Below are 12,060 nucleotides of genomic sequence, written 5' to 3' on the forward strand. Positions count from 1 at the left end.
ATCTTTGGGAACAAATGCTATGCACTAGCAAAATCCATTCCCCATTAACTCTATCCCACTCCTGTAAACTCCCCCCACATGCCCTACACTCGAGACAGGGATTAGTTGGCATAAGAGCAGGCTACATTGCTTTACATCAGCTGGGAGCTTTTCTATGGCAGGGGAATTCTTGGTTGGACAGTCAGGGCTAGATTCAACCATCTTAAATGGCTTGAACAATAGTGGCCAGAAAAGGGGGAGGCAATCTGGATTTACATCTCACTGAGCAACACGTTAGTGCCTCAAATCAAAACAATTTCGCTTACTAACACAGAGAAAGGACATTACCCTCTTCACCCAGATTAAAAAATATCAAGCCAAAAAGTGAAATTATGTAATATAGGATATAGTAATATACAAAATATGCATGTAATTTTTTATAATCTAGACTACAAATCCAAAAAATGTAATAAAAAGCTGCTTTTTTACTTTAAGAAGTGTAATTCAATCCCTAGAACCAATGAAGTAATATTTTGGTTTGTAATTGGGATCAAGATATATATACTTTTCAATTTCACTTTGCAAAGATCTTTTGCAAAAGTAAATAACTGCAATATCATTGCTATAATGAGAACTCATAATTAAACCTTTGTTCTAATTTAGGCCATTAATTTATGACATGCTCAAGGATGCCAGTTTAGGCAAAATGTCAGTCAGCCTACCCTGCTATCTGTCATTTGTTAATGAAGGCTTTTGCTGTTTTTCCATTTGCAGGTTTATTATACACAAGCTTTTGAAAACGTACAGTCCACTAGCACAGTCTCAACATATCCGGACAAAAGAGACCTGCTTTCAAAGATACTCATAATGGCTTCTGACGTCAACAAAATTCAACATAATGATGAAACTCCTTTACTAAGGCAGAGTTCAGGGCTGCAGGCATTCTTCAAGAACAGTAATTTAAGCAAATGAAAGCAGTTTCAAATAGATTCTAATGATATTGGTGATAAGAATAGTATTTAGTAAGGCTGAATTTAAGAGACTTATTTTTGTATTGATGGTCCATAGGATTTCTTTGTATGAAGTATATGCAATGTATGATATATAGTGATATTTGATTTTTTAAAAGCCCAAGCCTCAAGTAAAGTGAACTGCATGCCCCACACCTTGTCCCCAGAGTGGCCACCCCACAGGATATGTGCATTTCACATTCATAAAGTCCCATTACTCAGGATTTATGGAAGCGATGAGGAAGAAGAATGGTTCTGTGATTAAGTCATTGTTCTTACGAGAGATCTGGGTTCAAATCCTAGCACTACCACAGCCTCCTTGTGTGGCCTTGGATGAGTCACTTAATGATTAATCTCTCTGTTCCTCAGTCCCCCTCTTGTAAAAAGGGAAATTAGTTTTTTCAACTCTTTGTTTTGTCCATTAAGACTGTAAGCAGTTTGGGGCAATGACTGTCTTTTACTAAGTGTATGTATAGTGCTCAGTACAATATGGCACTAATCTCAGTTGAGACTTCTAGATGCTACACTCATACAAACAAGAAACTGCATTTCAGCAGTTAAAGAAAGTTAATTTGCACAGTATGGGCGAGTTTGTGTCAAATGATTAAGTATAAATGAAATGCTACCTCCGCACATTTTAAATGATATATTCTCATAATGTGAAATGTTTCATTTCAATCATATGCTATATCAACATTAAATTTTCCTATATTTTGGTGTGACTGCAAAATCCTATTTGCCTTATTAACCTTTCATCACATTTAAGACCAGAATGGAGCACTTTATAAGAGCAAATGAACAAATGAGAAATCCACTTATGTTCCTGTTCTCAATCTAACTAATTTTAATGGCAATTTTAATTACTGAAACAGATGGTAATGTCATGGACAGAAAGGTCAGAAACTCTATAGCTTTATCTTCCACAAAAATATGTTCCTTTGGGTTAGAATACTGTACCATAAACCCAGGATGGGTTTTCCTGTATGCCATTGAAGATACATTATTTTCTCTTTTCTGTTCTGATCAGGCACTCCTTGCTGCTGTTCTTAATTTTCTTCTGTTTTGAAAGACAAAACCTTGACTACTGAGGCATGTTAAAAAATGTGCAGATATTGATAAAATGTTGAATGCTTAATCTGACATTCACAGTGAAATGTTTGTAGGTTACTGAGAAAAAGAAAAAATTGACAAACTTCAAGTTGATTGAGACACCATAAAGATCCTGAAATGGCATTTTTTAAGCATTTTCTTTGGAAAGAATAATTAAACTGGTGGAGAAAGAATATTTTTATTTCCCTGTTTGATGCATTACAGAATGCTGTAACCTTTGGAGGACCCATTAAGCAATATTTCATTATGCACTTTTACAAGTTATATCTTAAGGTGTTAATAACAAGGACTTGTCTACACAAGGAGTTATTCAGGAATGGCTATTGCATAACTCCATATGTAGACAAGCCCTAAGATTCTGATCCCGCAAGCTACTCCACCATATTTGCCCTCCCTATTCCTAGTAAACAGTTCAGTGCTGTGCATATACCTTTTGTACCCAATACAGACATGTATTTTCATATGCAGAAAGGATCACTGGGTACATTAAGACACTTATACACAAATACTATTATGGATTAGCAAATGCCCCTGCTCCATCTTCCTTTGACTATCTTACCCACAGAATCAATAAGGATTTATATCACTGAAAGAGGAATAATCTTTGTTTCCCCCCCCCCCCAAAGTATCACATAAATAAAAGTAAGTACAAACATCACCACCAGTTTATACAGGCTCCTAACTACACACTTCTTAAAATGAATATGGTTCATCATAAAGCAATTGTACTAGAATGTTTCCAAGGAAACTGCACTGCATTTGCACGTTATAAATTTATTAGCTTTTAACAGTCCTTTAATGAGATTCAAACACTGAGAACTGTAATAACCATATGCTATGAATAATCTCTCTCTCTTGCACATATAGCTATAGATGATTTGACTTAAGCTTCAAAAGTGTAACTATGTATTATTTTATAGAAGCAAAGACTAAAGAAATGAAAAAGAAAAGATCTATTGTTATTCCATCCATTCCTGTGCGAATGCAGAATTGTTCCCATTGTTCCATAGATTTTCTAGTGTTGTGTTCAGTCTAGTTTTAAAAGTCCCAAACGTTACTGCTTTCGCCATCTCTCTAGGGAGACTATTCTACAGCCTAGAACATTTCACCATCAGGAAGAGTTTTTTGGTTATATATTTCAGCCTAAATATTCCCTCTGAATTTCATCCCATTAACGCTAGCTATGCTCCTATATACTGTAAGAACATGAGGATATATACATTATACAAAATGCAGGGCGAGATTATGACTAGTGCTTATGTGGCCATGCAGGGAAGCAGGACTGATAAAGGAGTCCACCTTTCGGCTGGAGTTGTGGGAGCATGAAGACTGTATACCAGATACCACCCAGTTACTCCCAGAGGAATGTAAGTAGACAGAGCCAAGGCGCTAACCCACATTCACTATGTGTACACTTAAGGCAGCATATAGAGTACAGACACTACATGCCACCTAGCACGGGTATAAAGAGCAGTGCAGATGGTGAAGCATGGCTTAGGCAAGTAGAGTAAAGGGATGCCATAATCTTTAAGGTATATACCCTGCATGGCTCTCTACACGCCCCAAGCAGTGCCTTCCACATTTACACTGCTATTTTTAGCAGTGTAGTGTCCCCACTGCTTCCCTGCTGCTCAGGGCTGGCTCTAACTTTTTTGCTGCATCAGGCAAAAAAGAAGAGCACCGCCCCGCCGTACCCCGCCCCCCGCAAGCGACACACAGCCCAACCCGCCCCCACCAGCGCCGCCGAAATCCCTGCCCCCCCCCAGCACCACAGCACCCGAAGCCCCGCCCCCTCCCAAGCGCCGCGCCCCCGCCCCCCTCTGAGCGACGCGCCGTGCAAAGCCCCTGCCCTCCCAAGCGCCGCGCCAAGCCCCTGCCCCTCCAAGCTCCACCCCCCGAGCGCCACGCAAGCCACCGCCCCCCCAGTGCTGCGCTGCCCGAAGCCCTGCCCCCTCCAAGCGTCATGCCGCCCAAAACCCCCGCCCTCCTCTGAGCGCTGCGCCCCCGCCCCCCTCCGAGCGACGCGCCGTGCCAAGCCCCTGCCCCCCCTCCCAGCGCTGTGCCAAGCCCCTGCCCCCCCAAGCGCCCTGCCGCCGAACCTAAATAAATAAATAAAAATCATAGTGTCGCCCCGCTCCAAGGTGCCACCCCAAGCATGTGCTTGGTCGGCTGGTGCCTGGAGCCAGCCCTGCTGCTGCTGGAGCCATTCCTCTCTGCCCCCCCACACTGCCACAGCCTTTCACTGCAATGCATAGCTACATACCACAGTGTAAATTCAGGCTGCTTTTCATTGCAGTGTGTTGATACATGTACCTTATATGCCACCACAAGTGTGGACAATAGGATTGCCAACTCTGGCTGAAGCTGTTCTGGGAGATTTTTTTTCCTAACATGACAATGTCATTTTCTTAAAATATCCTATTAAAATCTCCTGGATTTCTTTCAATAGTCACCAGGAGATGGATGCTGATTCTGGGAGACTCTAGGCCAATCCTGGAGGGTTGGCAACCCTAGTGGACAAGGCCACACTCTAGGCAGCAGAGTTGGTTGGCAGCATTAGGGGGGAAAATGCTACACCTTTTAAATGAATGTAACAAATTATTTCACCTCCTATGGAGCCAGGGAGCTCTGAAAGGACTCTGACTTTCTGCCCCCTGGGATGGTGCACTGATGCACCATCGTAATTAGGGAGCCAATGCAAGCTATCCCACAATTGTTAAGTTATTCAATTGACTTATTAACTATAGTAGGCGTCTCACAAATTCACTGAATTTCAGAATTCTTATAAATGTGCCACTGTGACGCTTCCCGGAGTACCCTGGGTTGTGAGGTACCTCACTATCACTTTCCTTAGCATAAGGAAGCCTTGTCTGTGTCTGCCATGGGTCAGCTTCCCAACTCCTCCGGCCATGGGCAACAGAAGCCTATGCAGGCCTTTCTCTCTCTCTACAGGCTAGTGATAGGCACACTCCAACCCCTGAGCCCTCCGACCGTCTCCCTGGAGCGTCCAGCCCCAATTCACTGGACACTCAATGCTTCAAAAGCAGCAATACACCCCAGCTTACCAGTTTCACCTCAGATCACCATTCCGCTTGACACATAGCACTTAAATGCAAAAAACTAAACATTTATTTAACAAACTATAGAGATTCAAGTGATAAGAAGTAGAATTGTTGGAAACAAAAGGTTACGTATACAATAAAATCATAACACTCAATCTAGAAACTCAACTTACTTAACTTGATACTTTCATGTCTTATAGAGCAATGCTCACCCAAAGTCCTTCCAGTGTTTTACAGCCAAGCTTAGCTGGGATGTTCTGTTCATGAGACAAGTCACACTGTCAGCTTGCCTCATCAATGAAATATCCTGGATGTCTGTTTGCAATGCCAGATATATCAGAACAAGCTATTGTCCTTATGAGTAAACAGGGCGCCCCCCTGCTGGTTGTTTTTTTTTTTTCCTGTGTACGTCTCTGTAGATTTTGCAATCTCTTAATCAGCATCTGGCTCAGTATGCAAATTGGCATACATTGTGAGGCACACAATACACAATGGCCATACAGGAAGATAAAAATTTCTTAGAATTTAAAGATAAGGAAAAAATTACAGAAAACAAAATAAAGAGACGAGGTAGATGCAAAATATCTTTTACTGGACCAACTTCTGTTGGTAAGCGAGACAAGTCTCTCTCCCCAACAGAAGTTGGTCCAATAAAAGATATTATCTCACCCACCTTGTCTTTCTAATATCCTCGGACCAACACAGCTACAACTACACTGCAGAAAACAAAATACAGTTATTTGATAATGCTTACGAAGATTAAACAAATAGACTTACACTTACTTAGGCCCTGTGAAGTACTTGGAGTGTTGTTTAGGAATTACTTTTTGGGACTAAGAAGTGACTTCCTGACTCTACAACAAGTGTGTAGCTTTTCCTTGGAGGTGGGTGAGGATTTTCCTACCTGACATCATATAAAAGTTATTGTTACTTATCAAGTGAAACCAATGTGTGTAAATAAATTCCTCAACTCAGTCTGACAGTTCACAATGGCTGGTCTCTTGAGATACGTAGAAACTTCAGCTCAGTTGAAAGTAGTATTAGTTGAAAGTGGTATTACAGCTCTAGTCTTGTTCTGATATTATCACTGTGTTCCCTGAGGACCCTAAGAGAAAAAGATTTAACCCAGCTGTAAGAAGTCTGCTGTTGACAATAAAAGGGGCCCTTGGAGCCGAGCCAAAGTATCCAGGTCTCACTCCCTTATTCTATCCAGGTGTTTCCTGCCTGTGAAATGGATCAGTGATGATATCAAGTTTTAGTCAGTGTAAATAGGTGGACCACTGAACATCGAGTATGCTTCCTGCCAGGAGATGAGGCAATCCCACTGGCATGAGAGTTTGGCTTCTTGAATAACCTTTTCATAGCCAAGTAAAGAAACGGGAAGACTAGTGGTTTTATATTTTAAACTCTTTTTGAATTACTGTGTGTTTGGGGGTGGGGGGTTTCAGGCCCTTCTGTTCTGGCAGCTTCAGCTCTGAGGTCTTTGCAAAGCTCCCGTGGGGCCTGTGACAGAATGTTCACCCCACGCTAGCCCAAAAAGGGTTAGTCTGCCTTAGAAGTGGTTAAGTAACCTGACTGGCCACACCTGAAGGAGGATTAGGCTGTTGATTTGAGGGTCCTGAGCTGGAACCTGGAATAATGGGCAGGCCTGGGTTCCCCTACTAGCCACTGGGGAAGTGGCACAATCTAGGCAGTGAATTGGAAGTCTGCCTGAGACAGTTTGAACAGAAAGACTCTGATATCCCAGGAAGGGAAAAACTATAGTGACCTGGTTGGAGGGCCAAGCAATGAAGAGGGAGTGTCCCACTCCTGAGTCAGGAAGAGAAGGCACTGCCACTCCTGGAGTGTGAGATGGGTGTCACGGTGAAAGAGAGACAGAAAGGGGTGTCAGACCAGGCAGAGCAATTCCCCAGACAGAGCCACAAGGAGGCATACCAGAAGTGAGCAGAGAACCCTGTGACTGGGCCCTTTCATTCGGTGTGGTGTAGTCTCCTTGGCTGACAAAACACAGCTCTGTGTTCCTTCTGACATGGCAGCTCATTTTAAAAATTTCATTTTGAAATGTTCTCGTCTCCGTGTGAAGTCTTTATATGCTCTCCGATGGTTTTATAACCTTATTTAATCAGCCTATTATACAGCAATATAAAGTCATTTGAATAATCGGTGCTACACAGACAAAGCTTGGTTCAACACCAGCAGAATGAAATAGCTGTATACTAAATCTCTAACTTATGCATTAGTACCCCTTAGTTCTTTCTTCACTATATGAGCTTAGATAACTAGCTTGTGCACTTCTGAGGGGGGTGTGTGTATAAGTTACTATTAATCAAGCCGTTAACAAGCTGCTGCCTACAGCCATGCAGTTCTCTATGAAACACTGGTTGGCTTTACATTGAAGATTTTCACTTTATGTTGGCTTTAAAACATATTAACTAAAGGCCAGATTTTGCCAACCTTACTCATGTTGAGTAGTACCTTACTCTACACTCAAAATCAATAGGATGTCTTTTAGAGAAAGGCACTACTCAGCATACGCAAGAGCAGCAAAATCTGTCCTTCAATGTTTCGTATGGTTTTTGATACAGCATAGATTTGACATTTTTGTTTCTAGTTAGCCAACTTGCTATCTATTGCTCCAGGTTTCAGTGTGTGAAAGACTGCAACAAACCTCCCATTATATATCACTACTTCTAAGACTTAAAATTCCTCTTTTGGTATATATTAATTCTTGGACAGTTAATTAATAATAAATCATATTTACAGCTATTCTCACAAAAAGCAATCCCTTTGTCACATTTATTATACATCTATTTAGCTAATATTTTCCTCATAAATTGCTCTTCTTTGAACACCCTCCACTGTGTCAGTATTCTTCCTGTAATATGTTCCCAGAGTTCAACACAAAATTCCAGGTGCAGGAGTCAGATAAATTTCAGGTTGTGTAAAGAACATTAAAAATATGATGACTATTTGGCCCTGGAAATGTAAGTTTAAGATGTGCAAATGGAAAAGCCAGCACATTAAACACAAACAGTACACTCTGAAGAATGACCACTTAAACTGAGCTTCCAATGTATAATATGTGTACTCTAGACTACAAGTACTACAGTGACGTAGCTGCAGTTACAATGCTGTAGCGCTATAGTGTAGACACTTACTACAGCGAAAGAAGAGGTTTTCCTGTTGCTGTAGTAAAACTACCTCTCTGAGAGGCAGTGGCTAGGTTGACAGAAGAATTCTTCTCAGAAAGGCTATCAGGGATGTAATGAAGGAAACATTAAATTCATTTCTTCATCCACACAGCCATCAGCTGCTCCTTGAAGCTGAATGACAATTTGAAACACTTGAAGATACAATTTGAGGCAAAATAGGCAAAGCTGCAGCAAATTTGTAAGACCAAGAATACCATGGAAAGATCTTATAATGAATGAAGATGAAAACACTACACATATCTGCAGGACCTTTGCATCATAATTGTAACTAGGTGGGAAGAGGTCCCAGCCACCTATTTTATTTTAAGAGTAAATGGAACATATTATAATAGAACAAAAAGTGAAATACTGGACAAGACACTTTATCCAATCTTGAATATGATCATAAGAGTACAAGACAGAAAAGAAAATGAGAGTATGGTTACTGTCTCACATGAATAATAAAGAAGCTAATATATGTGAAAAGGAATCTGTATTGAAATATCAAATGTTATGGGGCAGGATGCATTAAATATTAATAATTCATGTTTAATCAACACATTGTTTTATGGCAAACTGACACTTTGAAAAGTAACTGGAGGCTTTGCAACAACGATACTTATATTTGTATTTATTAGACATTCGATATTATGCTACAAGTGGAAGCTCATAGCTAAGGCTATAATTTAGTCATGGGTTCTTTAGTAAAAGTCATGGACAGGTCACGGACAGCCCGTGACCTGTCTGTGACCTGTACTAAATATCCCTGATTAAATTCTAGCTGGAAGGCAGGGGAGTGCGCTGCTCTGGGGGGACGGTGCTGCGGGAAAGGGGGCCAGGGGCCAGTGGCATTAGCTGCCAGGAGCCACCAAGTAGTGGCTATTCCGGCCACCCCCAGGGCCGCCCATCTGCCATTGCTCCCGCTGCCCTGGGACCGCTGCTCAGGCAGTCCCTGGAGCCAGCCACACCGGCCACTGCTCAGGGGGTCCCCGGGGCCAGCTGCCTGAAGCTGTCCAAGCACCAGCCAGTGCAGCTGTCCCTGGGGCCGCTTCAGCAGCACCGGTGAGGCTGGCTGTGGAGCTGCCCAAGCGGCTGGCTGCGGAGTTGCTCCAGCAGCGGCCAGTGTGGCTGTCCCTGGGGCCAGCTGCTTGGGCGGCCCTGGGGTCAGCCACACTGGCCGCGGCAGAAGTCATGGAGGTTGCAGAAAGTCACGGAATCCGCAACTTCCACGATCTCCATGACAGACACAGAGCCCTATTAATTGTCAATCAAAACACAGAACTCGTCCCTGATTTTTCCTCTCTCAGACTGCTCAGGCAGATAAAAGTCTCTGATGGCACCATTCAGTTGTGACTATCCACATATCACCCAGTACATACATTCTTCCCTAATTCAAAACACTACATTTTAAAATCAATAGGAAAAAGAAACTATGATGGTCCACTTTGGAACTATTGCATGGATAGGACTGTAAACTACAGATTGCTGTTTTTTAATCAATGACAATAAACATAAAGCTTAGGTTTTAAAACAAACATTCCAACAGGAAGCTCAATATCCATTTCCGACCCACGCCACTCCTTACACATTCAACACTGATTAACTGCTGCATGTTCCAAGTTAAAATTAGATATTTTTAACAAATTGCTTATTCGGGTGGTTTCCTGACTGAAGAACTTCCACACATATCTAATTATGTCTCAGAGAACAAAGCAGATAATCATATCTGAAAACGGTGCCTGTTAGGAGCAGGTGTAGACAAGTTTCTTTGTCCTGGTGTGCCTCTGAGCCTAAAACCTGAACACCAATTTTTAAAATGCTTTACAACAGTTAATTTCCCTTTTTTACAATAAACTAACCATTTCTAGGAACTGGATTACTGCCTGTTAACATGGTGGGAAAGTAGTATTATCTCTTAATTACAGTCAGACTACTAAAAAAAGGTGTGCACAAAATCTCTCACAATTATTGTGATTTGCCTTGGGATCAGTCTATGAAGATTACCAATCCTTAGTTCTTCATTGTTCCACGTTACTTAAAATAGCTTTTAAACATGAAACTCCAGTTTTGGGAAAGAAAAAATATGGTCAGCTAATGACACAGAAATACATCATTCAGCTATTGTGAACTTCACGGTATCCTGTACTGTGGGCCGTAAAATGTGCTGCCTGTTAGGAGATCAGCCACTAGTGTGACCAAAGGACTTCAGAACTTGTACTTAGAAACATCACAGTGGGAATATTCTCAGCCTCCAAAGAAAAGCTCATACCTGTACTGCAATGCTCTTGAGCACTCTTGGGTTGTAAGGTAGAATTCAAATGAGAACAAGCAGTGGTCCAGGTGCACAGGAACACCTCCTGACCCCACTTGATGATGTCTCACACATTGAGTCCATGTATGGAAGAGTTAAAAGAGCCCCATTGGTTGGGTAGGTAGTGAAAACATAAATATTGCCTGAATCCCACAACAGAGACATCAGAATATAAATTTCAAATGACAGAAAAACTCAACTATTGATCCGTTAGTAATTTACGGTGGTTAATTAAAAATAAATTTTATATATATATATATATATATATATATATATATATATATATATAAGTAAGAAAAATCAGGTTAACTATAAATAGTTCCCCTAACAGTGTTGCAAAGAGAGTAAAAAAGGTATCATTTAACTTCCAAATGGAGAGTCACTAGAGGTGGGCGAAAGGGACTATATCCCTTTCGTGCTGTACAGAAATGTCAACTTCGGGTACATCCTAAATCCTAGGTGAGACTTGAATGACAATATGACACAGAAAATAGTGTTACGAACTTCATCAAAGATACTGACAAGAATATAGATTTTTGTAAATAATCTCACAACTCAAGAGAAAACAAAACAATTAAAAAAACTTAATAGTTATTACAAGCTATGTTGGAAGCCTTTTCCTACCCATCCACCAATGGTTACTAGTGAAAATGCATTACTCATTAATTTCTGACAGTTCAGCCTTCACACAGCCACTGTATTGTATAGTTCTCAGAACAAAAAAAAACTTTTTTAAAGAAATGCTTTTTAAACATATGTTTTTGCTATAGACAGAGCACGAACACGGACTTATTGTTCCCTTTTAACATACAGCAAGAATGAGTGACAAAAACATGTTCTTATTTTCCAATTATCCCCTCCCCCTCCAAAGCAAAGTCCTATTAGCTACCCACACTCCCCACCCTTCAGAATGCATCTATATCAGACAAGTTAAAATAATCTGGCGAACAAGAAATGAATCAGATATCTGTTACCTTACAATTCCTTATATCCCAGGCTTTAACTTCTGGGCTGAATCCTCCACAAATAAAAATATTAGGCTCAGAAAGGTGAAACTTCAGTGTGCTGATCCTAAATTCATTTTTGCTGCTAAATACCTGTGTCCCTAAAATACAAAAAAAAAAAGAACAGGGTTAAAATTTGAACATGAATAATACTTTCATTAGACAGAATACTGAATTTTTATGTAGCAAATAAATATTAAAATAAAATGTAGGTTGCCAAAAGTCAATACGTAAATGGTAGCATAAACATGTGGGAGTGTAAAAAATCTGGAATTGAATTAACTTTATTCCATTTAAGTGAAATTCATCCTACTCCTGGCCTGCTACACCATTTGCTGGGCAATGCCCTTGCACAGACAAGAACAGGGCAGAGTGGATATGCAGAGAGACTTC

General features: G+C 40.9%; 1 protein-coding gene across 1 annotated transcript in view; it reads right to left on the reverse strand.

Annotated features, from left to right (window-relative positions):
- Positions 1 to 12,060, reverse strand: part of WDR25 (WD repeat domain 25) — a 121,344-nt gene that overhangs the window by 9,920 nt on the left and 99,364 nt on the right. Inside the window, exon 4 of the mRNA XM_034768368.1 lies at positions 11,638 to 11,768. Within this exon, the coding sequence (XP_034624259.1) occupies positions 11,638 to 11,768 (131 nt within the window). The remainder of the gene's footprint in view (positions 1 to 11,637; positions 11,769 to 12,060) is intronic.

This window comes from Trachemys scripta, chromosome 4 (assembly GCF_013100865.1).
Source record: "Trachemys scripta elegans isolate TJP31775 chromosome 4, CAS_Tse_1.0, whole genome shotgun sequence".
Taxonomy (NCBI): Eukaryota; Metazoa; Chordata; order Testudines; family Emydidae; genus Trachemys; species Trachemys scripta.